Raw genomic sequence first — 27,992 nt, 5'->3', positions numbered from 1 at the left:
AAAAAAAAAAGTAAATGTAAAGGTCCTGAGGTAGGAAAGTTCCTATTGTTCCAGAAACAGCTTAGCCAGTGTGGCCGAAGCAAATGAAGGAGGGAAGCAGGAGAGGAGGCAAAGGTCCCACAAACCTAAGGCACCACGGTACCAACTAGGGATCTACGCCGCACTCCACGCAAGCCTGTGGACTCCAGGATGAAAGGAAATGGCATCTTCTTTTATTATCTATAAGCTCAAAAAATTGTCACATTCTGTCACTCTCTCTATCCTCTGAATTTATTTAAAATATGTGATATTTTAGTAAGAATAAAAATCTACTGAATTTTCATTTACTATACATGTAGTCTTCAAAAAGAATAGTTATAGGATGAGACAAGTTATTTAGAGAATTAATTTAAACAAAAAATATTTTTAGAGCAGCACATTCCCCTTTTGGTGTATGATAGACACAAGGCAGAATTCTCTAAAGTTTATAAATGTATGCAACACTTTATAGGTAAAGAAAAAAACCCAAACCACCTAAGTGGGTCAACTAGGAATTGTGTAAGTCCTACAGAAAATCACAATACATACATTAAAAAAAAAAGTTTGCTTAAAAAACAGCTTTATGTCTCAGAACAACAGGCTCATGTAAACAGAACACTTTAGTAATTTCAGTTACCACAGAACTGAGTATCAAAACTGGAGGTAAGTGAAACAACAGCTTCAAAAAACACATATCAACGAGTAGAAATGTTTATCAAATAAATTAATGTATATAATGTAATTCTATAGACCTCTTAGAGTATACACTGGATGAAGAAAAAGATTATAAGCAATTATAAAAGGGGGAGGGGGGAAGAGATCTGTTTATATAGATTTAAAAAACCAATGCCTGGGGCGCCTGGGTGGCACAGTGGTTGAGCTCCTGCCTTCGGCTCAGGGCGTGATCCCAGCGTTGTGGGATCGAGCCCCACGTCAGGCTCCTCTGCTATGAGCCTGTTTCTTCCTCTCCCACTCCCCCTGCTTGTTCCCTCTCTTGCTGGCTGTCTCTATCTCTGTCAAATAAATAAATAAAATCTTAAAAAAAAAAAAAATAAAAAAAATAAAAAAAATAAAAATAAAAAACCAATGCCTGTCAAAAATCACTATTAATAAATATGAAAGGGGAAAAGAGTTCACACAAATGATTAAGATAAACACTGCAATCCCAAAATGTAAACAAGCATACGCATAATTTACAAGATGTTCAATTACACTAATCATCAAAGAAACTCTAATTTAAGTAAGTGAGAAAGAGTGCCCTTATCAAGTTGGCAGAGAAAAAACAAAAATACTAGAAGTTGGGAAGGACACAATGGGTGTTTACACCCTAATGATGGGACTGGAAGTTGGTACAGTGTTTCTTTCTAAAAAGCCATTTGCTAATTCACATGTATTGTTTGACAACTGGATACATAAAGGAAACAACTAAAAAATAAAGCTTATGAAGGAGCTTCTGACTTACCACAACAAGGATTTAACTGCAACATTATTCATGATGAACCAAAACTTAGAAGAATACAAAACTGGGGGAGTGGTTAAGTGATCTACAGCACAGTCATCACCTAGGACCACTGAAAAGTAACACTGGAGGGAATGGAGTCCAGAGGCCTGTGGCTTTAACCCACGGTTGTACTTACCTCTACAGAGTAAGACATTTCTTCATTACAGTTGTCATTGATTTTCTCGAATAGTTCTTCACATAACTACAGGAGCAGAAGGAGAGAGGCGTGGACAGCATAAATGAGAGAAGTACAAAGATACCCATGAGTGCTAAATGAATTAGTGAGATCCCTTTTCTCTTTCTCAAAATATTAATGGCAACAACATCAAAGGAGAATGCTCTGAATGAAATAAAAAGGGCAGTTGTGAATGCTTTCTCCTCCTCTCATCTTTATTCTCCCTTGATGACAGCATCTCAGAAATGTTTCCTTAGAAAGCAAGCCACATTTAGGGAACGAGGAGGAGTTCTGTCTCTTCCTGTGTTAGGTCCCTGGCACATTAAATTTATGTGAATTCAATTCTTCACACTATCCTAGAGTAACTGTGACTCTACTATTAGTATTATTATGTAGCAAACTACTATTAAACTACATTTGGGGATCCTGGGTGGCTCTTTCGGTTAAGTGTCTGCCTTCGACTGGAGTCATGATCCCAGGATGCTGGGATCAAGTCCTGCATCGGGTCCTTGCTTAGTGGGGAGCCTGCTTCTCCCTCTGCCTGCTGCTCCCCCTGCTTGTGCGCACAAGTGCGCACGCTCGCTCTCTGACAAAAACAAAACAAAAAACAACAACAAAAAACCCCTACATTTTGCACGCATTTTATTTATCATGCTACATAAATTTTATTTTACATTGTCAGTTACTATATACATTACAAATCATACATACATATGTATAAAGAGAGAATGCGTACTATTTCAAGGGAGTAAATGAAGGTATTTAAGGGTAACTTTGACTGTATGGAGGCGCCTGGCTGGCTCAATCAGTGGAACATGCAACTCTTAATCTCAAGGTTGTGAGTTCAAGCCCCCCATTGGGTGTAGAGATTACTTAAAAATAAAATCTTAAAAAAAAAGAAGAAGAATTTTGACTGTTTAAAATTTTCCCCTTTACCTCTGTGCCTTAGGATTCCAAGCCCTTTATAAGAGGCTACTCTACCACACAGCGACATTTCCAATAGAAAACATTAATTTTTCTAGATCAGGAAAATCATAAAATTTCACTCTCCCCATCCTTTGAATTTATTCAAACTATGTGATATTTTAATAGGAATACTTACTAAAATTCTATTGAATTTTCATTTGCTATACATTTAATGTTTAGGAAATCAACACAGCTTTGGAAAATGAACCATATGTGATGCCCCAGAAGTCTAAATAGAATTCAAAATTTATTATAAATGGCATTTTCTAGGGGCGCCTGGGGGGCACAGCGGTTAGGCGTCTGCCTTCGGCTCAGGGCGTGATCCCGGCGTTGTGGGATCGAGCCCCACATCAGGCTCCTCCACTATGAGCCTGCTTCTTCCTCTCCCACTCCCCCTGCTTGTGTTCCCTCTCTCGCTGGCTGTCTCTATCTCTGTCGAATAAATAAATAAAATCTTTAAAATAAATAAATAAATAAATAAATGGCATTTTCTAAATGATAATCCTGTTTTAAAAAATTAATGCTTTTGCATTAAAATAAAATGTTCCAAAATTCTACCAGGAAAGAGATACATATGTAATTATACAAAAACAAATTAAGGAGAGGGAAGGAGAAACTAAGTATAATGACGAAATAAACAGGATTTTTTAATATAACTTGCTATGATCTACAAAAAATTATTTCACTGCTAAAGAAGTATTATATAGTAGTAAAAGCAAAGCCTCCAGAACCACCTTGCCTGCATTTGGATTCTGGCTCTGCCACTCCCTTGGGCAAGTGACATGACCTCTCTGTGCCTTAGTTTCCTCATCTTTAAAATGAGGGAAACAAATAAAATAAAAGTAACAACTGCATCTACTTCTTAGGGTCAAACTAGGAGGATTAGCAGAGTGAGTATCTGTAAAACACTTAGACCAGTGCTTGCACATGGTGAATGCTACATAGTATTTTCTCTAATTACAATTACTGCTATTCCAATATATAAAGGACAATTCCCAAGTATATGTCTTAATATTGACATATATTTTTTACAGAAGAAAATATTCTAGAAGAAAATTCTTCATCTTTACTGATAGTTAAGCATTTCAATTATACAGCTGAATTTAAAATTATAGTCCAACAATCCATTAGAAAAAGTAGCTATTGCTCTCTTATGTATTTTATTCTCAGAATACAGAGAGGTCATACCAGGCCTATAGTAAAAAAACAAAAACAAAAAACAAAAACACACTTTAAAATTAATTCTAAATAACACCAATAACAGCAAACCACATTTCTGTTATTAATGAGAGAAGTTCCTTCTAAATACCTATGCCACAACTTTTCTCCATTCCAAACAATACAAGGTCAAAAGACACTGCTCTTAAGAATTCTCAGACTGTTCAAGCTTAACGCAATAGTATTAAATTAATAAGATAAAAGGAAAATATCTCTGATAAGGCAATTGAAAAACTAAAAAATAATAACATGCTTAAAAGGTGATCTATAAATGGGACTTGGGAAAAAATCTGACCAACAACATGGACTAGGTGTTCCCAGGATTCAGAACAAAGCCTGGTACATACGACCATTTTTTTTAAGGAGTCGGTAACACTGTTCAAACCCAGACAGGGGTATACAGGAAAACCTTTACAGAATGGCAACTTGCCCACCTTTAAAAACAGACATGTATACAAGTCAGTCTTTTCCATTAGACTATTAACTCCTTCGAGGGAAAGGAACAAGTGATTTATTTTTCTGCCTTGCATATGATAGTCCCTGAATAAATGTTTGCTAAATAAAAACAACTCCTACGGCAGTCAAAGACTAATATTAAACAGAGGTCTTTTGTTGTTTTTTGTTTTTTTACCTGTGGAATGATGCCAGCTTGACTTTCTTCTTGTTTACCCATCATTGTATAAGATTTCCCAGCACCAGTCTGCCCATAGGCAAAAATACAGACATTATATCCCTCAAAGGCATGTAAGAGCATTTCCTTTCCAATGTCATTGTACACGCGGTTTTGAGATGCAAAACAGGGATCTTCAGGCTGTGAAGATTAAAAGGAAAAACAAATGGCATTTTATTCGTATTCTTTCCTATGCTTATTTGATTAGTACTATAATAAATTTAAGTGTTTGGAATCTCAACAGTCACCTATTAAAATACATTTTAAGTTTTTAAGTCCCTCCTACACATAGCTTATTTTTCTCTTATTAAACACACACACACACACACACACACACACATAGTCATCCAGCTCAGCCATACACAAAAATATCTACATGACATTATCTCAGTTGATTACATTTCACTTTCCATAACCTTAAAAGTATCACTCTTCCATTCATAGAAAGGTGCAAGACAATTTTCTTAATGGAAAATGGTACTAAAAGCTCAAAGGTCAAGTCCACGTATAAAAATACTTCTCTGCACTCACTCCAGGTAGTATGGCTATTTCTCAATAAACCTAGCTTTCAGTGACAAATGTTGTCCAATCCCCTTCACAGGCCCTTCTGTTGGCCATCAGGCTCTGTCAATAGTTTAAAACCTCTCCTACTCCAGCACAAAACAGAAAAACAAACAAACAAACAAAATGTAATGAAGAGAAGCAGTGCAAACTGTAGTTCAGGAACAATCCCTAGAAGCCAGCAAGATTCGGGGTTCTTTACTAAGTGCAAAGGTACTCTCCATTTTCCTAGGTGTTGGTCATCTCGGTACTCCTGGACCTTCAAGCTCTTTCAAAACTGTTCACAACCTGCACTGTTCTATTATACTACACCTTAGTAAGTATACTCACCGAGGTGTGAGACCAGTAGGAGTAGTCGAAACTAAAGGACTTTGGAGCTTCCTTTGGGTTCTTTGGGTTAATAATACCTAGAGAATGAAAATGATTTGATTTTATAAGTCACTCAGTTACATGTTCTTTAGTTCAACATGATATTATATTGTAAGTTGAAAACATCCAAATCAGTAAATTCGTACCACTGACTCTGAAGAAGGCAATCAAAAAACAAAAATAATCACATTTTTAATAGGCAGGATCTGTATACAGAACTTAAAAGAATCAGACCATCAACATTCATTGGGTGCCACCAGGATTCAGAACACAGCCTGGCACATAGCAGGTGCTCAGTAAATATTTTACGGCTGAACCATAGGTAAATAAGCAGCCAAAATTCAGAAACGGGCCACGTAACTATTTGCATAAATATTCAATATATTAGAAATAAAAATTAGAGAATTACTGAATACAACTACTGCCTGCAATAAACCCTTTTTAAAGATCTTTTTCATCAGAAAGACAGTCTTATTTCTGAAATCCACATTTGATAAAAACATGTTATATATATGTATGTATATATGTACATGTGTGTATTATGTACGTATACAGTGGAATCACAGACCACAAATCATCTGCAGAATGTTGTAGGCAACAAAATTACTTTTTCTTTAAAAATTTTATTTATTTGAGAGAGAGAGAGAGAGCATGCGCAAGTACGAGCAGGGGGGAGGGGCAAAGGGGAGCAGCAGACTCCTTGCTCAGCAGGGAGTCTGACTTGGGCTCGATCCCAGAACCCCGAGATCATGACCTGAGCTGAAGTCAGACGCTTAACAAACTGAGCCACGCACGCGCCCCTAGACAGCAAAACTACTTTTTGACTGAAAAGCATGAGGCCTTACTGCCCTAATGAAAGTATTTCTTGTGTGATTAATCACACTATACTTCAGGGACTGTCTGAACGCTGAGGCTTAGCCTCTCTTACTTTCTCATACACACAAAGCTTTAGCGCCTCATATTTCATATTCTATAAAGAACAGAATCTTTATAACATATGGTCATGAAATCTCCTCAAAGACCAGACATCTCAACCAATCCACTTCTCTAAGGCACGGCCACATCCCAGGCTATCAGTGAGATCAGGATTAAAAAATAAATCTGTCCAGGGCAGCTGCTGCTCAGGACACAAATAGCAACAGTTGCTACGGTGCTTAGTTCTCTCTCTTGCCGGATTCCACCGGGTATGGCCACACACTTACGTTCAAACCTCAACTGCTGACAGAGTACGAATAAGGTTTGCACTGCACATCATCATGTGACAAGGAGACACGGTTCCAGAAAGAACATCTCCCCACATGCAAACAGCAACCTAAGCAACGAAGTGTGCTTCTAACCAAAAGGCACTAGGGACAAGATTTAAATAATAGCCAACACTCGTGGAGCCCCGTAAGCACTCTAAGCACTGAGCTCTTAAGAACTTCCTCTGTACTAATCCTCCCTACCACTAAGGCAGATAGAAGTTTTATTACTACCGTTGTATAGAGGCACCATCACAAAGAGGTTAAGTAACTTAACCAACGCTACAGAGCTAGCTAGTGGAATCCAGGATGTGGACTTGGACAGTTTAGTTCCAGAGCCACCACTCTTAGCCAAGACAGCCATCATCTATAGGCTTATTCTCTGCCTGTACGTAGCGACTGCCAAGGCAAACACAGTAAGACATTTTTATGCATATGCATATGTGTGCATGTATGCACATGTATATGATCACGCTGCTGAAATTTCACCACAGGCATTGTTTAAAACTCTCCTTACCCATTTAAAACTAAGAACTATGAAGATTACAGCTCCTAAAAGATGAATGATTACGCACAAACTATACCAAGCAAATGAAAACTAGTGTCACGCTACGTGCACCAGATTCAGGTTTCAGTGGCTCAGCAATAAAGACAATGAATGACAAGACATCAGATATGACCCCTAAAGTAGTCTTCGCTACTCAAAAACAGAGTTAATATAAACACTTTCTAACCTCTAGGAAATCTGCTGTCATAAAACTTTGAAGCCATACTTCACTCAGTCTTTTAGCTACTCACTGGTGGTACAATTCTGCCAAGAACAACTTAAAGGCTAGTTTTCAGTTTTCCCACCTCTTTGTTCTCTGTTCCCTAGTACTAAGAGGCAGAAACACTACACCAGCGAGCAATTTTCTTGATTCACAGGAAATCCTTTTCCTCTTCCTCAAGATTCCCACCTTCCAGATCTTTGCAACTTCTGAATCTAATAAAGTCTCTTAACTTACAGATTTGAAACCAAGCCGCCTTTCAAGTAATTGCCTGTATGTAGACAAAACCCTTTTTATTTTAACATAGATAAGCAAATCAGAATATAATTCTGAAGAGCTATTTTTGTAATAGTTATGTCAAACAAGATGAAATTTACCCACAATATTTAAAAGATTTTAATTCCTAAATGAAAGATATTTACAGAAAACACCTTAGAACAATGTAACTCAGTACTGTTGTTACCTATTTAAGGGGGTAGTGTAAGCCTCAGAAGGCATGGATAATTTCTATGTTAGCTGGGGAGTATTGAATAGGATAGTCTGTTCTATATGATTCTTTACATTTATACATGCATTGTACTATATTGAATATATGAAATGTTTCCTAATAAAAAATTTCAAAACTTCCCAACTCTGCAAATGAAAACACTGTTATAAAAATATCAGTAACAGCCCTTGACCTCATCAGAAGCCCATGAACTCCATCATTATTTCCAAGGACAACAAACTAATGTTTTCTAATGTGCCAAAGGTTTTCTCTTTCTGACTTAGTAACAGCTGAAATCTAACTTACTTCCTTTAACCCAACTAAGAAACAGGATGTTTCTAACTATGAATAAAAGGGGGGAGAGGGACACAGTACATGTAACGGAAAGGGCATGGGATTTGGATCAAAGGACCATTTACAATACGTTAATATTCTAAACATATGATGAACACTTAATATATTTGGAGTTTTTTGTTACCTTAGGTATCACTGCACTTTTGAGTCCTCCCTAAAACTGAGATAATACCTAGTTCACAAGATTGAATGAGTAAAGCACTACACAAATGCTAATTTTCAAAAATAGGTATTTCATCTTGTTTTTAACTCTCTGTGTTTTGGTGGATATGTTAACCTTATTCCATGGTCCTTAAACCAAAGTGAGGAAAGTTCATCCACTAACTGATAAAATAAGAATTCTATTTCTTGGCAAGAATCAAAGTACTACATTGGGGTCCTACAGCTGTGTCACCAAATCTCTGGTGTTCCTACCACATTACAAATCCCTTCAGTATAGGGACCATGTCTTGTGGATCCTTGCAATGCCCTACACCAAACAGGCACTCAGATGCATGTCCTTCTTTTGTTGTGTATAATTTTAATTTCATTAAATCCTACACCATTTTCAGGAGCATAAAAAGAAAAATAAAAACAGTGCATACCTATGCAATATACACATAAAATACCTGTTCATTCCATCAACTTTCACAGAAAGAATATAGAGAGAATTGTATTACTGCAAGATTAGGCAATATTTAAAACGATGGTTCTCTGTTTCCAAGTCTACTGAGCTAAGAAAGCATGTAAGAATGCAATAATAGTAATTAATGAATATCTTCAACATATAAACTATTTTCACCAATATAAAAGCTGTTACAAATGCAGCATGCCTCCCAGGGCCACATGTCATCAGTGTGCAGGCTTTGTTTAGGATAAATCACCACTTTTTCTGCAATGAATGGACTCCAGGAGTATTTTGAGGACTGGAGTCAGAACATAGCTCTATTTTAAATGTTGTACCCCTCATACTGCTTTATTTCCTACAAAAACACCTTTCATGCCACTTTTCAAGGTCCCTTTTAAGGAACTTCCACACTTGAGGCCTCCCCTCCTATTGAGACTTCTCTGGACACAGTATACTCCAGACCTAGACCCATCTCCACAAGTAACTTTTCATAGATGATCATAAGAGTCATCTCTAACTTTCTTCTTTCACACCCCACATCTGATCTATCCTCTCAGCTCTACTTTCAAAATGCACCTAGAATCCCATGGCTTCTCACCACACCATCATTACCACCCTGGTCCAAGCCACCCCTCTCTCACCTGGAAGATGGCAATAACTCCTAACTGGGCTCCCATCTTCCCCCTGGGCCCCTGGAGAGTCTTATCACCACACTGCAAACAGTGGTCCTTTTCTTACACTAACCCAGACCATATCTACGTCATGCCTCTGGTGAACACTCCAACAGCTTCCCAACATACACTGAAGAAAACTCTACTCCCTCTCTGACTGATTCATCCCCTATTCCAAACCCGCTGCCCTTCTTATTGAAGATATACTCTCATTTTGGGGCCTTTGCACTTTGGCCCTACCAGGAATGCTACTCTCCCAGGTATTTGAACAGCCCACTCCCAAACTTCACACAGGTCTCTGCTCAAACATCACCATATCAGACGGTCCTTTTCTGACCATCCTACTTAAACAGCATGCCTTCACTCTCCATCTGCTTACCCTGCTTTATTTGTCTTCACTGCACTCCTGACTACCTGACTTATTATGTGAGTCACTGGAATGTAGGTTCCATGACACAAGAACTTCTGTTTCATCTACTGCTATATCCCAGCTCCAAGGAGAGCACCTGCCACATGGTAGATACTCAATATATACCCAAAGAACCAATGACTATGTTAGTTTTATCTTTCCTTACAGATTGTTACTTCTTTGTAGCTGGAAACCATGACTCCTCTTTCTGCATCACTCACAGTGTTGACTTCATAAATAGGTGATGCTTATTTGTGGACTGGTACATAGCTCTCCCAACACAACTTGCTTCCTGAGTCTTTTCTCCCTGAGCAGCCAACTTACTCAACTTCTGGCAAGAAAGTTCATCTCGGGGGGAAGAGGAATCTAAATTTCTATTTCAGGAGTAGAAACATAACTTCTAGGAAACAGCAGTAATGGGTGAACAGAGGTTTGGGTAAATAGGAAGATGTGCTGATATGGGTTACCAGGAAAGACAAGGGTAAAGGAACATATAATGGGAAGCAGAAGAGTGGGGGGTACTGGGAATCCCTCTTCTTCCCCAGGTCTTTAGAACTGTCTCTTACGGTATGCTTTTCACAGGAAATATGGAATCTCAGATCAGACACACAAACCTTACCACTCCAGTGTTCTAGATATGACAAGCTTGACCTGCATAAGGATTCTTGCATGGGTGTGAAACAGATTCTTGACCTCACACTCAAGAAACACACCCAAGAGGCCGTGCCATATGATAAACACCAACAGACATAAATAAATGCTAATATTCTCAGCATTCATCTTCCCAAGCAGTTCCTCTGAAACATACATTCAATTAGAAGGGTGAGGTGCAGGGACTCAGTAAGCGCTGGCTGAGGCACTGCTGAATACAACTGTATCTAGGATGGTGCATCAATCAAAGATCTTCAACAAAAATACTTTGTTGGATGGCATCCAACTGAACAAGTCCATATTCCTGATCTTTCTGCCTGTCTTCCAACGGGCCCTGCCCCTTTGCCTTCTGTACTTTTACTCATTGTGCTCAGCTTTCCAAGTCTCCCAAGTTGGAAATAATGCTAGCTTCCATGCTAACATTCATCTTTCTCAAAAGAAGCATTATTGGGGCACCTGGGTGGCTCAGTCAGTTAAGCGTCCAACTCTTGATTTTGGCTCAGGTCATGATCTCATTGTCTGAGATCAAGCCTCACGTTGGGCTCTGCAATGGGAATGGAGATTCTCTCTCCCTCTCTTCCTGTGGCCCCTCCTCCCCCTAAAAAAAAAAAGCAGCAGCAGCAGCACTACTGCAAAAGATCCCAAGATTCTATTTTAAGAAAGGAAAAGTTAGACAGCACTTTCATTCTCTGGGCACATTTATTAGGCACAAACTATGTGCCAGGCAATGTGCTGGAGATACAACTGCAAGCAAACAAGTTATTTCTTTTTTTTTGTTTAATTTTATTTTATTATATTATGTTAATCACCATACAGTACATCCCCAGATTCCAATGTAAAGTTTGATGCTTCATTAGTTGCGTATAACACCCAGTGCACCATGCAATACGTGCCCTCCTTACTACCTACCCATCACCAGTCTATCCCATTCCCCCACCCCCTCCCCTCTGAAGTCTTCATTTTGTTTCTCATAGTCCATAGTCTCTCATGTTTCATTCCCCCTTCTGATTACCCCCTTTTCTTTATCCCTTTCTTCCCCTACCGATCATCCTAGTTCTTACGTTCCATAGATGACAGAAATCATATGATAATTGTCTTTATCTGCTTGACTTATTTCACTTAGCATTATCTCCTCCAGTGCCGTCCATGTTGCAGCAAATCAAACAAGTTATTTCTGCCCTTCTAGAGCTAACAGCCAATGGAGGATACAGACATATAATCACACAAAATAAATAAACACTTTCAAATTATGATAAGAGCCATGCGAGATAAGCATGGAGTCCTGGAAGAACACAGAAACAGGTATGTATAAAAAGAAACTTGTAAGAGAGATGATTTTTTGAGTCAGTAAACTCTGATTTGATAAAACAGAAAAGGCTGGGGTGAGGATAAATATGAGACAGCCAGGGAAAGTGGAGAGATAACCACAGCTAACACTTATTCAATGCTTATTATGTTCCAAGCACTGGGCTAAAGCATTACATTACGTTACATTACATTAAATGTTCACTCACTTAGTCCTTATAATAACCTTATAAGACAGGTACTGTTATCATCTCCATTTTACATTTGAGGCACCAAAGAAGAAGGCACTTGCCCAAGGCCAGAGACTGGACTAGAGTTTGGAACATGTGGCTCCAAGGCTCCAAACCACTGGGCAGTATGCATCCCAAGCCAGGAAGGAAGCCCTGGGGCAAAAAGACGCGTTGCATCCAGACACTGGTTTAGCAGGTGTGGCTCAAGTACAAGGAACATAAAGGGTTAGAAAGGCACTAAAATCTCAAGGTCAAATCACCAATGGACCTCAAGGAGTTGGTGAACCCCTGGTACAATAAGAAGCCACTGGAATGACTTGATTACATTTATAGACTACAGTATGGAGAGTGGACTGGAGGAAGGCATGAGTGGAAGTATAGAGACCAATTACACAGAACACAGCAACCACTGCAGAATGTTTGAGAAATTTTGCCTGCCATTTATAGAATGACTCCCAGGAGAACGCATTTGGCATCAGAAATCCATGAGTTCCACTATGTAGCATCTGTGGGGGCAGGGAGAAAGAAAGGTCCATTCCTATAACAAAAACATTGTGACTCTTGATCCAAAACTGAATTTTGTCTTACAGTATGACTCAATAGTCAATGATCAAAATACAAGTTGACCTAGAAACAGAAAATATTTTTAGAAGACATTTTCAAGGATTTTAGCAATGAAGGAAACAATACTACAGAGGCTTTAATCTACCCTCCCCCAAGTATCCAGTATTTATCCTAGTGTCCAACTATAACTTAGGCATATAACAAAGTCTTTAAGCCTCAATTCTCTTATCTGTAAAATGGGTACAATAATAATATTACCTAACTTTTTAGAATTGTTGTAGGCATTAATGACTAGTCCATGTCAAGAATTCTAACACAAAGCAAATGTTCAAAATATTCTTTCATTTAACAAATATTTGAGTGCCTACCATTGCCCCAGACCTGAAGTAGCTAGTGAAAAACAGTCTCTTATCTTCAAGGAGCCTAATGACTGAGCCACTCAGGTGCCCCGGCAGAGGTGGCTTTTAAAAGTGAGCCGATTGCCACCTGCGGGGCAGTGTAGTCGGTTGAGCATCCCAATTCTTGGTTTTGGCTCAATGTCATGTACTCAGGGTCATGAGATCGAGCCCCACTTAGGGCTCCACACTCAGTATGGAGTCTGCTTCAGCCTCTCTCCCCCCCACTCCCACCTAAAATCAATCAATCAATCAATCAATCTGTCTATCTATCTATCTATCTACCTCTCTATCAACTTTTTCTTCTTTTAAAGGTGAGCAGACTGTCACCTCTGAGAAGGTAATATTTAAGCAGTGTCCTTAGTAACATTTAAAGAAAAGCAAGACCACCCCTGTAGCCAGAAAAAAGTAAATAATGATGAGATGTAGGGTGCCTGGGTGGCTCAGCCGGTTAAATGTCTGCCTTCAGCTCAGGTTATGATCCCGGAGTCCCAGGACGGAGTCCCACATTGGGCTCCCTGCTCAGCAGGGAGTCTTCTTCTCCCTCTGCCCCTCACCCTGCTCTCGTGCTCTCTCTCTCTAATAAATAAATAAAATCTTTAAAAAAAAAATAATGATGAGATGTCTAATGAGATAACTAGCCAGATGCCAAATTCTGTGGGGCCCTGTGACCAAGGTGAGGATTTTCAGTTTTATTCTAAAAGTGACAGGAAGTCAACAAAGGATTTGAAGCACAGAGGTGACATAATCTGATTTACATTCCAAATAGGTCTCCAGCTACTATATAGGAACCAAGGCAGAAGCTACTGCGGCACTGACTCAGGCTAGAGTACAAATGGTAAAAAGTAACTGGATTCGGGACACACTGCGAAAGCAGAGAGGACAGGCCTTACTGATGGATGGTAGGCAGCCTGTAAGAGAGAGAGATGGCCAGAGTGACTCCGATGTTTGGTTTGAGAAACTAAAAAGAATGGGCGAGAATGATGGAAGGGCCACTTGAGGTACACAGGGAGGAGAAAACAACAGTTCGACTGAGGACATATTAAGTTTAAGACAGTTCTTAGGCTTTTAAGTAGGGTTAGGTTAGCAGCTGGGTGGACAATTCTTGAGATCTATAGAGAGGTCAATCCAGGCTGGAGAAATGAATCTGGGAGTCACTGTCACCTCATGACCCTTAAAACCTTGAGCCTGAATGAAATCACCTTGGGGGTGTGTCTTCTCTGGAAACATAGGAGAGATCAAAGAAAAGAGACAAAATCCTGGTACACTTTTAACCTAGGAGGTGAGGAAGAATGGAGGGAGAAGGGCCTGTGAGGGAGGAAGGCAACAGGGAGAGCACAGGGACCTGAGAGGGAAGGGAGGAGAAGGAAATGTTTCACCGAGGAAGTCAAGCTATGCTTCCTATTATTATGACAATGCTGATTAGCACAAGCTTCTCTGGCCCCCTGGAGGAAAGAGTCTTTGTTCCAGGGATCTCCTAACTTCTGCTCACCCTCACCTCTGTGCCTTGGTTCCCATCATCATCCAGATCTCATCTGGCTTCAGTGCTCTTTCCTTAAGGCCCCTTCACAAATCAGAAAAGCAGCTTCAGCACTGAAGGTCTGACTGGATCTTTTCCCCAGTCCAGGGAAGAGGATCTTGTGTTTCCCTCTCCCTATGCCCTACACACCTTTCCCCTTTGTCTCCAAAGGTTTTATTCCTCATGCTGTAGCTGACACTCATTACCTTTGGAGAGCTAAGGAAGAGTGAAGAACAGGACAGCCTCTTTCATGTGAAGGTTTACCTGAAGATCTTTATCCAAGTAAAATGGAAATGCTTTTAAAATGATTATCACAAAATGTTCTATAGGTGTTAGTTTACTGATGAACCATAAGACAGACCATCTTCTCTTTCTTAGAGACCCTTCCAGTCAAAATTGGCATTACAAAGTCTGTTAAGTGCCCTAACTTTACCCCTTTTTTCTTTGCCTTCTTTCGAACTTTGTTACTTCAGCATAAAGATGCAGACATAATGTTTTAATTACTAAGCCCTAGAAAACAAGGCAGTCAAAACAAGATTTATACTTAAAAACCTTTTTATTCTCCAGAATGAATTTGTTTATCTAATTTCTCAAAGTCTCTATGTAGCAATTATACTGTTGTTGGCAAACTATGAAAGATTTTGCCCACAACTACAATTAACTTATCATTGTGCAACACTGTAACTTTATATTAACTTTTCTAACAGTAATGTTTGGGGCTTGTTAAAAATCCCAGTGAAATCTTCAGTACAAACTTCCTCTTCCAAAAGCTTCTATACCTAAAATTTTTAAAAAATTGTACACAATAAAGCCATTTTGTACACCTATTCCAAACCCATAAAACCAAAACCCACAAGCAGTTCTCTCCCCTACGCAGAATAACATATTACCGGAAACATATTAAAATGATAGAAAAGCATATTGCCATAAAGTATAATTGAGAAGAACTATAATCTAAAGTTCCTTCATCATTTAAAATAACAAACTTAGCTTCCAAATCCTATAAACAATATAAATGTACTACAGGCGTTCACTATGTACTTAATCCCAGAGTATTAAATATAAATATAAAGTAGGGGGGAAAAAAACCCTACCAACTCTGTAATGTCACAATGTCATCAACTGGATATAAAATAAATATGCTAGCTATAATAAACATTTTGTTTTAAAGATTTTTTTTTAAGTAATCTTTACACCCAACATGGAGCTAGAACTCACAACCCCAAGATCAAGAGTCATATATACTCTACCAACTGAGCCAGCTAGGTGTCCCAAGCTATAATAAACACTGAACAAACCCTCCATTAACAACTATTCCCAAGCAAACGTTGAATGATTGGGAAGGGAGATGCTCTAGAAGGCCTAGCTCTCCCTCAGTCCAAGTGGCACAAAGATGGTAGAACTAATAACCATGGTCTTGTTATTCATAATTACCCTGCATCAAGAAGGGTCATCAAAATACATTTTAACCTAACAGTTAAGTTCAAATAGTAAAACTTACTATTTTGAGAGGCACTATGTACTGGACAGAGGTTAAGAGAGAGGTTCTGGAGCCAGACGGCACAAGTTCATTTTCTAGTTCTCCCAATTCCTAGACACATGACCCCAGACAAGTCGTCAGGGAAATGGGGAAAATAGGAGTATCAGCCCTAGAATTATTGTGAGGACTAAATGTGTTAAAATCTGTAAGTGCCTGACTTTGGGTGGCAGAGCGTAAGTGTTTATTACTGTTTTTGTTGCTGTTAATTACTAATCATGGTTTGGTTTTTCCCCCACTAACAGGCATTTAAAAAGCTGCTTTTGTTTCTTCCTTCATCCATTTTAGCTCCTCACGTTTATTCAGAGTTACAAAATGAACTCTTGGCATCAGAGCAGAACGTCATAAGGAGACAGTAAATGTAGTTCAGTCGTTCACGTAGCTTCTGCTATTCTAGCCATACGGTTTTCTGTTCTGCCAAAACAAAAAGTCTCCCCAGACATTCCCTACCTTTCCCGGCCCTATCCCTCAATTATTCAGATGTGTCTCCTCGATGCTTTCGTGAGTCATCACACTGCTGTGATTATTTCTCTCTAAGGCTCTGAGAGCCTGGTGGCCTAGTGGCCTCCCAGTCTATGCTTGCTGAGTAACAAAAACCTAATGTCATATTTCTTATTCTTACCATCTGTACCTACAAAGCATTCATCCCCAAGCAATGCGCAGCTAAGAACTGGGTTTTTTTTAGCTCACTGGAAATGATTTTGACAAAATCAGCAATTGTTAATATACTACCAAAAATTAAATCTAAACACCTACCTTGCCTACCATACAAGCAAATGTGGCAGGCCCTTTCCTGGTCTCACTAGCAGCTCTCCAGACCTTGCTAGCTCCCATCACAGCACTTCACACTTCACTGGACAACTACCAAAAGCAATCAGCACCGTGTTATCAGCACGGACTTTTAAAAACGAACTCTTAAGAATTGCAAGGAAGGAAGGAAGGGAAGCCTGGGGATGGTTGCTTTCCCTTTTGGAAAAAACAACAACAATAACAAATGAATATATTAAGGCCACATGAAGTACAGTTTGGATTTAATGAAAGCAACCTCAAAAGACTAGAACAGAAAGATGTTGGGGCGCCTGGGTGGCACAGCGGTTAAGCGTCTGCCTTCAGCTCAGGGCGTGATCCCGGCGTTATGGGATCGAGCCCCACATCAGGCTCCTCTGCTGTGAGCCTGCTTCTTCCTCTCCCACTCCCCCTGCTTGTGTTCCCTCTCTCGCTGGCTGTCTCTATCTCTGTCAAATAAATAAATAAAATCCTTAAAAAAAAAAAAGAAAAGAAAGATGCTAACTGGCACAGAAAGAGGATTTCAGCTAGTATTCTCTTCACTGTTTTGGAATCTAGGTGGCAGATTTTTTTAGGTAATTGAAGAAGTTTAAATTATAAAATGTAATAAAAAGCAGTTGCAAATACACAATACCAAAGGCCTCCTCCAACTTGGGGATAGGTACAATTGTTTCTGCCCTTAAATTTATATTCCTGTTGAAAATAACAATTTAGGTACCAAAACTAACCACAAAAAAACAAGTTAACAAGTAACTTTTTAAATACCATCTTATGCAGTATACCTGATTCCATCTGACCCTCACAGCAACCCTGGAACATTAGGCTAGATAGGCACTGAATAAACAAAAGACTTAAGGTTCAAGTGTCTGATCACAGAGGAGGAGCTAAATAAGGTATTCTTCATAAATACAACAGAGGACCATGTAGCCACTAAAATCACATTCTTAAGGAATACATGGGGAAATGTACCCACTACACTATTAAGTAGAAGACCAAGGAGGCTACAGAGGCTTTAAGGGAGAGGAGAGGCCAATAAACAAACTTTAGCTTTTATTCTGAGTGAAATGGGAACCATCTTAAGAGTTTTGTGGAGAAAGAAAAAACAAAAAACAATCTGACTTCCATTCTAAAAGGACTCCTCTAGCTGCTCTGTCAAGAAGAGAGTCCTAGAAAACAAGGGTTGAAGCCCGAAGACTTGCTGTGAGGTGACTGCGGTTGGTGGCAATAGAGAGAAGAGTAGTCAGATTCTGAATATCTTCTGAGGCAGAGCCCACAGGCCTTTCTGACAGAGGGAGAAAAGGAGAGAAGTCAAGGACGATTACATGATTTTTGCCCTGAGCAACCACAAAGACAGAATTTCCACTGAGTTGAAGGAGAGTGCAGGGGAGCAGGACTGAAAGAGGACTATTAGGAATTCAGTTTTGAATATGTTGAGTTCAACATGTTTATCAGGCAGAGAGAGAAGGCAGGTAGACAGCTGCATATAAACTGCCTTCTAGAAACAATTCCCTTCCCTACCTGTGTGGGCTTACACTCTTCTTTACAGCAGGCCTAAGAAGCGGTTTTAAAGCTCAATTGTTTGATAATAGGGGATTAGGTAAATAAGTTATGGTTTATTAATATAATAAATAGGGTACAATACAGGGATACATTCCAGGATGTCAGCTTAGTAAGTTGCCACATGAGAAGTTATCGTGTCAGACGTAGAAGGAAATACAAAGTCTGTTTTGGGCCTGAGGAAAGGGAGGCAAAAGCTGCTTTAAAGGCTGACAGGGGGCAGCAGCAGGTCAGGGTGTGAAAAGGTACACAGCAAAGCCAGCGGCCAGCAGCCAGTGCTACACTGAGAAGGCTAGCCTCAAAAATCATCTAAAGGTCATTCTAAAGGTCAACTCCAACGGAGTAAATGTAGTCTCATTTCTGGGGCACCTCTGTTCCCCAACCCCAACACACACCTCCCCTCCCCACCCCCCTCACTGCTGTAGCTTTAAGTCCTGACTAGAGGAAAAGTGTTTCATTTCAAATTTTTAAAAAAGTTTAATGCCACTGGTACCCAAGTTGATTTCAGTAGATTTTACTGAGCTCTTCTCCCAGTACCATAGAGGCCCCTTGTTGCTGCTTACCTTCTTCCACTCCAGTGACCAAATGAGTGTCATTTAAAAAATATGGACATGCCACTTAAAGAGTGAAAAAATGTCTTAAAGGAGTGAAAAGTGTCTAGAAGGATTGAGAGAGACGGGCAGAGGAAAAATTTCATGGGCTTGTGCCATCACATGAGAAGCCCTGGTCACTGATGTAAAAAGGCACGGTACATAGCAGCTCTATATGCAAGGTGAGGACTTTGTTTTTTCCCTTTGTTTGTATACTTTTCAAATTAAGTACTTAGTATACAAACAGTAGATTCATAAAATTTATAATTTATAGGGGCACCTGGGTAGCTCAGTTGGTTGAGCATCCAACTCTTGGTTTCGGCTCAGGTCATGATCTCAGGGTTGTGAGATTAAGCTTCACGTTGCGGTCTATGCTCAGCGCAGAGTCTGCGTGGGACTCTCCCTCTCCCTCTGCCCCCCCCATCCCCCACTCGTGCACATGCATGCTCTCTCTCTTAAAATAAATAAATAAATCTTAATATATATTTATTTTTTTAATAAAATGCACAAGCTGTGACAATAGGACAAACCCAGGTACCCACCAGACAGTTACAGAATAGGATTCTTACCTCTGCAGCTCTGTCTGACCCTCCCAGATCTCTCTGCCCACCATCTCATCTCTGAAGCATGCTGAATTTTGTCATTATTGCCTTACTTTTCTTCATAGTTTTATCCGTGTGTTTGTACAGTACGGATGGAGAGAGAACAGCTCCGCATGCTTTGAAATTTATACAAATACACCAATTTCTTTTTTGAGTTGCTTGTATAGCTACAGTTTATTATTTGTGTGTGTGCATCTCGCAGTATTCTATTTTATGTAAATCTACCATGATTTTTCATCCATTCCCCTGTTGATGGATATTGGGGTTGTTTCCAGTTTTTTGCTCAAAGAAAAAATCGCGCTGCTAAGAGTTTAAATGCCCAAGTGGCGCCTGAGTGGCTCAGTCAGTTAAGCACCTGACTCTCAATCTCAGCTGAGGTCTTGGATCTCAAGGTCGTGAGTTCAAGGCCCGTGTTGGGCTCCATGCCAGGTATGCAGCCTACATACCAGAAAAAAAAAAAAAAAAAAGTCTAAATGCCCAAATCTTCAGCAGCAGTTTCAGTGATTAAGTGAAATGGTAGCAGGTTATAGAGAGAGATGACTGGGCATGAGTGAGATATGCAGCTCAGAGAATGCACCCTGAGAAAGGGTAGGTTAAGAACTACTGAGCATTCCATCTCTAAGGTTAGATTACGTGGAGGTGGAGAAGCACTGCTGAAGAATTGGCCTTACCTACATCTCCAGCCACAATGGAAAGCACGCTGGTTGCTGTGTTATGGAGTTTACACCTCAGTCTGATCTAACTAATTATGGCTTATCCCAGAAAAGACTTAAAGAGACCTCATTCTGATTGTCGCCTAGAAAACACAGAGTTAAAAGAATTCCTTTCAAAAGTCTTTCTTTCCAAACCTCCACTTTGTTCCTTCCTCCATCCCAAATTTTCATTAATGGACATGAAGTCATTCTTTGTACCAGTTGTGACGTGCAGAATTTCATTTAGAAATGTACATGTGGGGGCGCCTGGGTGGCACAGCGGTTAAGCGTCTGCCTTCGGCTCAGGGCGTGATCCCGGCGTTACGGGATCGAAGCCCCACATCAGGCTCTTCTGCTATGAGCCTGCTTCTTCCTCTCCCACTCCCCCTGCTTGTGTTCCCTCTCTCGCTGGCTGTTTCTATCTCTATCAAATAAATAAATAAAATCTTTAAAAAAAAAAAGNTGTCAAATAAATAAATAAAATCTTTAAAAAAAGAAAGAAAGAAAGAAATGTACATGTGTGAATGAAAAAGCCCTTAAAAATTACCATGTTAGTAATTAACAGGGGGTTAAATGGGTCCTTCTATACTACTAAGATTTGGGTACTAAAAAACAAAAAGGCTCCGGGCAAAAGAAGATTGATAAATACATGAAGGAGACTTACCAAAGGGCCAGCTAGAGACAGATTCCTGTGGTTAAAGACGAAGCAAATGTTCACAATGTAATCACCTAGCGGACGGTGTCCAAGCTGGCTTTACCCACCCTCCTGTTTTTCAGAGGTTTATTCATGCAGTTTCAAAGTCTCCAGCTCTACCATAAATGTGAGCAGTTCAGCCCTTAATTCCGCCCCACTTTCCTTTCATAGAGTAATTAGACAATAAAAAAATGCTTCCAAAGTGGGAGAAACTTGGAATATAATGGGATATTTTTAAACAAAGCCATTTGTATGCACTTGGATCTCCAAAATGTCAAGGCAGTAACATTTATCTGTGCCACGGAAAATATTCTCTCTGAGACCAGAAAGCGCTTAAATAAAACTGCTACTACTCAGTTTTCAGATTTGGCACGTTCCCTAAAGAACTCTTCACCCTCTTCTACTTTTTCATAGGAGACCTTATGGCAGGAACATTCCACTGCATTCCATGTGCAATCAGCTATGATCCCTGTGAGCAACAGTCCAGGCCAGCTTGCCAGCACAGCGGTCTCTTAATGCAGCTAACACATGTGGCTATCACAAATTCATTTCATTTTTTGCAACAGAATGCATGCTTTCTCCCAATCTTAGGCCCAGCCTTTTTTTTTTTTTTAATAAGCCATTAATATTTTCTAACAGAGCAAATAGTTTGCTTAAAATCTCTCACATAAAATTATCTGGATTATATTTTAGTCAAATTACTAAAATTGCCATACAAAATTGAAGAGAAAAAGAAAACATTAGTAGAAAACTGAAACCACCAAAAATTCTAGAAGAGAAAGTCTCTCATACAATTAATTAGTTTTCCAAGAACAAATACCTTTCAAAGGAACCAAAATTACCCCCAAATTTCTGAGCTATAACAAAGTAAGTATTTAGTTAGAAAACCAACCCTATTTTTTCCAAAGCTAATTCATCAAATGAGGATTTTTGTTTTAGTAGACTAATGTTAATTTAAGAGTCACACATTTCTGGGGGTGCCTGGCTGGCTCAGTTGGTAAAGTGTGTGGCTCTTGGTCTTGGGGTTGTGAGTTCAAGCTGGGGGTGGAGCCTACTTTCAACCAAATGTTAATAAATAAATAAATAAATGTATGTCACAAATTTCTCCTGCTAAATGTTTATGTGCAGAAAGGCAAAGTGGTACAGCCAGATGAAGGTCAGGAATACCATATCTAGTCATAACACTAACAAGTTCTAAAAAGCTGCAGTTCTGAAATTTTCCCCAAACATACTGGATGAAAGTTTAGTTTAAACCCTCCTTACTCCACAAGGTCCAGCTGAAATGCCCTATCATCTACAAATCTTACATGTGTCCTTTGCCAAGCTCACATCCGCACTTTTTTTTTTTTAAGATTTTATTTATTTATTTGACAGAGACAGCCAGCGAGAGAGGGAACACAAGCAGGGGAAGTGGGAGAGAAAGAAGCAGGCTCATAGCGGAGGAGCCTGATGTGGGGCTCGATCCCAGATCGCTGGGATCACGCCCTGAGCCGAAGGCAGACGCTTAACGAGTGCGCCACCCAGGCGCCCCACATCTGCACTTTTTAAAAACCCTTGTTTATGGAAATTATCACTTCGATCACTTTTACTTCGTACTGAGTTTATTTCAATATGGCCTGTGTCTTTTTTTTTTTTTTAAGATTTTATTTATTTATTCGACAGAGAGAGCCAGCGAGAGAGGGAACACAAGCAGGGGGAGTGGGAGAGGAAGAAGCAGGCTCATAGCGGAAGAGCCTGATGTGGGGCTCGATCCCACCACGCCGGGATCACGCCCTGAGCCGAAGGCAGACGCCCAACCGCTGTGCCACCCAGGCGCCCCTCAATACAGCCTGTGTCTTCTACTACACACTTTTAGAACTCCTGAAAGGCAGGGTCCTATAGTACATACAACTCTGTGATTCCTACAGATTCACATTAGAGCAAACTCGCAAGAGGGAAAAGAAAAAGGTAAGGCGGAACAGAGCCACCCAGCCTGTTGTCTACAACAGTTTTGAACAAAATATGATGGAAAAACCATTTGGTAGCTCAGCACCGTGCTTAACATGGTCCAAAGACTGGTTCTCATATGACCAGTACAATATGCCCATGCCTACTATAACCAAACTATTACTTTTAATAAAAACTAGGCATTTCTTCATGAATATTTCATAAAAAGGTAAATCAATATGTCCAATAATTCTGGAGAGATTTTTGTAGGAGAGAAGCAAGACTGGTGAACAGAACTTACATCCTCATAAACTATAAGATATACAGCCCTATCCTCAAAAGGTGTACAACTAGGGATCTTATTTTCCCCTTCAGTTTGCTACTTACTACAAATGAAAACATTTGACATTCTTCAACCAGAGTGAATATCATATTTGGATAATTTTATTTTTTTCCCCTAAACCGACAGTATTTTCTATACAATCAAAACAACAAGGTCAAAAAGAAATCTATATATCTTAGAAACAATGAGCTCTAACACCTTTTTTGTAATCCATTAATTATTTCTTAGTGCGCTTTTAATCTGTATGATCAAAAAAAATAGCAAAGTCAGAAAACCTAGCATACCAAGATCCATTTCTCAAACTATGCAGAACTACAGAAAAACTTCAAATTTTACTGCATACGGTAATAGTTTTCTTCTAGATGGTCAGTTGATTATTTTTTTTTTATATTCTATTTAGTATTCATTCCATTATATATATAAGTACATATAAAACCCTATTAACTTACATGGATATTCTTTCATGCTAAAATCTCAAAGGAAACAACTATTACAAATTATAAACATGAACTGTATTATTCAGGTATTTAAAACATACGCTGCTGGGGGAAGGGGTAATAAAATAAATAAAACATACTAATCAGTCAAGACTGAAAAGTAAGCTAAAATTATAACTTGTCACTAATTAAAATAGTAAAAAAAAAAAACTACTTAGAAAAAGATATTGTGCTGCTAACACTATCTCTGGAAGGAAATGAAACACAAGTTGCTTCTGGGGAGAGAAACAGGTTGGCTACATGGTAAGTGAGAGGAAGTGTTTTAACTGTATATTCTTTATACCTTTTGAATTTTATACCATGTGAATGAAAGTTTCACCTAATCACAAAAATAAAACTGTGGGGAAATGAACACAATGTATTTGACTTTGACAATGAATATAAACTTATAGCCAATTTAAGATGTGGGCATTCTAAAATAATTTGTCGTCAAGGAAAAAAACCACTAGTATCATTATGTATATTAATAAGACTTTTCCATTTGCTTTTGTTATATAATAAATTGATTTTTGCATTTCATGAATATGGCCTTTTAATACTCATTTTCTACTTACAAATTTTAGTAAGATTTGCAACCCTATAAGGAAAGTAGCAACAGATACCTGTGACACTGGGGATTTCTCCTGGATAGTTTAGTATGCAAAACATATCACAGAGAAAAGTAGTTCTTTTTAGGATTAATTCTGGCTCCTGATCCAGGATTTCCTAAAGTCTACCTTTTAAAGTAACTTGTGATATACACCAGCATTTTTGGAGGCAATGCCAACAGCCAAAAATGCCTCCAAACTAAGTTATAATTAAATACATTTTGCAGAGAGAAACAAGAGCTCAATAATAAGGATTTAGTGGGTTCACTTCAGCAGCACATTTACTAAAATTGGACTGCTACAAATTAGCATGGCCCCTGAGCAAAGATTTAGTTATCTACTGTGTAAAATGTAACTCTTAAAATGAAGCACAAATAACATAGCTTAAATGACTGACATTTAAGACCAGAAACATTTGTTCTCAGGCACCTGTGTGGCTCGGTTGGTTAAGCGTCTAACTTCAGCTCAGGTCATGATCTCGGGAACTCCAGCAGGGAGTCTGCTTGTCTCTCTGCCCCTCCCCACCCCTACCCCCATCCCGTTCGTGCTCTCTCTCAAATAAATAAATAAAATTGTTTATAAGTAAATAAATACATTTGTTCTCTAGTTCAATTACTAATCTAGCTCAAACTTTGAGGAGCAAATGATCAATACTGCCCTTTCTTAAAAAGCTTAAAATTTTCATACCCTACAAAGTTCACCTTTCACCCATTTAAAGTGTACAATTCAATACTACATTTTGCATCTTTTTCTTCTACAATTACTCATAGGATATAATTCATGGACTCAGGGGCGCCTGGGTGGCTCAGTGGTTAAGTAAGTGTCTGCCTTCGGCTCGGGGCGTGATCCCAGGGTCCTGGGATTGAGCCCCACATCGGGTCTCTGCTCTGCTGGGAGCCTGCTTCTTCCTCTCCCACTCCCCCTGCTTGTGTTGCCTCTCTTGCTGGCTGTCTCTCTCTCTGTCAAAAAATGGATAAAATCTTTAAATAATAATAATTCGTGGACTCATATCTTTAAAAAAATTGAATAAAGAGGCAAACTCACAGTAACAAGAGAACAGAATGGTGGTTACCAGAGGGTAGGGATGGGGGCAAAGGGGAGATACTGATCAAAGGATACAAACTTTTAGTCCTGAGATGAATAAGTCCTGGAGACCTAATGTGCAGCACAGTGACTACAGTTAATAATAAAGTATTGTATACTTAAAATTTGCTGAGAAATAGATCTCCAGTGTTTTTATTTTAAGATTTATTTATCTATTTAATGGAGAGAGAGAGCGCGCGCGCACACACAAGCATGGGGAGCAGCAGGCAGAGGAAGCAGGTGCCCCGCTGAGCAAGGAGCTCGATGTGGGACTTGATCCCAGGACCCTGGGATCGTGACCTGTGCCAAAGGCAGATGCTTAACTGACTGAGCCACCGAGGCATCTCAGATCTCCAGTGCTGTCACCATGCACACACACAAAAAAGGGTAACTGGATGGATACATTAATTACTGTGGATTGTGGTAATCATTTTGCAATGTGTACCTATATCAGAACATCACATTGTACACCTTAAATATATACAATTTTATTTTCCACTGATAGAATCCTCTACAGAGGACACTGGCAAATGGCCCACAAATAGATGAAATCAGAGTGGTTTCCCTAACAACTCAGCGTTAACTTGTGTGTCTGGAAGAGCAATGATTCTGCTTTATCAAAAAGTTGTAGGTTTCAAGACAGAAGAACCTATCACTACTTTAATAATTTGCCTACAAATCCATTTCAAGTTATTATTAATTCAAGTACAAAATAAACTAGCTTAAGTCATTTTTCACCTAAGCAATAAATATGAAGAAAGAAGCTAAAAAGCAATGACTTAAATTTCAATAATAAATCATCTTATTTGTAAAAAAAATTATAAGCAAATTATTACTTATAACTTTAGTAATAAATATACAAGTTTATTATCGATTGCAGCTATATCTGTTGCTCAACTCAAAGAACTACTGTAAGAAAGGAGAGTAAGTTAAGACCATCTCGGCAAGCTCAAGTACCATTTAAAATCAAGAAAGAAAAATAATTTTAGAGCCTCAATAGATACATTTCATATCATGATTTAGTAAAAAATCACTGCTTACACCTTTATTATCATAAAGATTTCAACGTAGTAACTCTAGCTAAATTAGGGTAGTTCTCCAGAGATTTCTCAATTGTGAAGAACAAAATAAACAGTCCATACTTAAATATGCTATCACAAATACCACAGGGGGGGTATTTAGTGGATCAGAGTAGCAAAGTTCAAAGTGTTCCTATCCAAATGTTCATTTATTCTGTTCACAGTAAGGGAACAGAGAAAGGACAGGAAGATGAGATATAATTAATAGAAAATAGCATGTACTCACTGGTCGAGTTGCCTTGCATCTGAATGATGCACTTGGACTCTTTGCTGGTCTCCCGAGAATTGAAGGGCCGAACCCGCACAGCCACTTTCACTGAGGCTCCCGACATTCTGATGGTCTTATTATATATATGCAGTCCAGAAATAAAGAATCAAATCTTCTTTTGAAATTATGTTCAAGTTTCCTTTAAAAAGAAAGCAATCCACACAGATAGTCAGATTAAAAAAAGCATGGGCTAACATGACCATAAAGGCTACTCCCCTACATCTCTGGACTATTTCTATTTCCATTTCTAAAAACCTCGTCCCTTTTCTTCCCATAGATCTTATATTCTCAAAAATTTCCAAATGGAAAATTAAAGACTGAGACTTATTTTCCTATTCCATTATCTCTTTCCCATACCTTTAAAGTCCCTAAACTTAATAATAATAAAATAATAACAACAATAATAAATATAACTGCAAAGTAACAGGCATCTTTCTTGTTCTCTGTTTTTCTGGATCAATCTTCAGTAACATATGAAAAATACCAAATGTTTATCTATTACAGAGAGTTCCTTACACAAGTAACTTCCTATCTGCAAAACTCCTTATTACCTTCCTTTAAAGAAATGCTCTGAACTTCTATACTTCAATTGCAGTTTGAAACGTTCAGTTACATGATATATAATTAAACAGCAAAGGACAAAGATAAACTCCAGCAGCTCCTTCCACTTCGAAGTACCCAGGGATTCCTTTAATTTCCACATGTACCTCATGTGACCTTTACAACCACCCTTTACAACGAGCAGAGAAGTTTCCAGAGAAGGCTCTACCCTCGGATGTGCCATTGACTCATGGCAAAATCAAATCACATTTCACTGCTGAATGAAGCCAGAGGAAAAAATGTGAATATTTTTCAGGGGAATAGTTTCCCTCCCAACAGAACAAAACAAACACTAATCTGTGCAAAAAACCCACATAAGTAATCTCCACAAAAAACGACAGATCTCAATCTGCACTCTATCCATTATATAAACGTCTTCAAGAGGAACCAAACAGAAGAAAAAACTGAAAAAGAAAACCACATATAAGTCCAATTATCAGGGAACCCCAATAAAACTTCAATCTCATTTTCCC

The 27,992-nt window shown here is 39.0% G+C and overlaps 1 protein-coding gene across 11 annotated transcripts in view; it reads right to left on the bottom strand.

The window, feature by feature from the left end:
* The window catches only part of KIF1B (kinesin family member 1B), a 121,710-nt gene extending 94,652 nt beyond the window's left edge, over window positions 1-27,058 (bottom strand). For 9 of the 11 annotated variants that reach the window (XM_019808125.2, XM_034671188.1, XM_019808123.2 and 6 more), the window contains exons 1-4: window positions 26,878-26,983; window positions 5,440-5,516; window positions 4,510-4,689; window positions 1,656-1,721 (exon numbers count right to left, since the gene is read on the bottom strand). In XM_019808125.2, coding sequence (XP_019663684.1) covers window positions 1,656-1,721; window positions 4,510-4,689; window positions 5,440-5,516; window positions 26,878-26,983 — 429 coding nt within the window. Of the gene's footprint in view, window positions 1-1,655; window positions 1,722-4,509; window positions 4,690-5,439; window positions 5,517-26,877 lie in introns of all 11 variants that reach the window. The other 2 variants (XM_019808121.2, XM_019808122.2) reach the window with 1 other exon arrangement.
* Between the last annotated feature and the right edge of the window lie 934 nt (window positions 27,059-27,992).

This window comes from Ailuropoda melanoleuca, chromosome 11 (genome assembly GCF_002007445.2).
Source record: "Ailuropoda melanoleuca isolate Jingjing chromosome 11, ASM200744v2, whole genome shotgun sequence".
NCBI classification, from domain to species: domain Eukaryota; kingdom Metazoa; phylum Chordata; class Mammalia; order Carnivora; family Ursidae; genus Ailuropoda; species Ailuropoda melanoleuca.
Note: the sequence above shows the minus strand (reverse complement) of the source record. Positions and strands in the feature narration are given on the sequence as shown.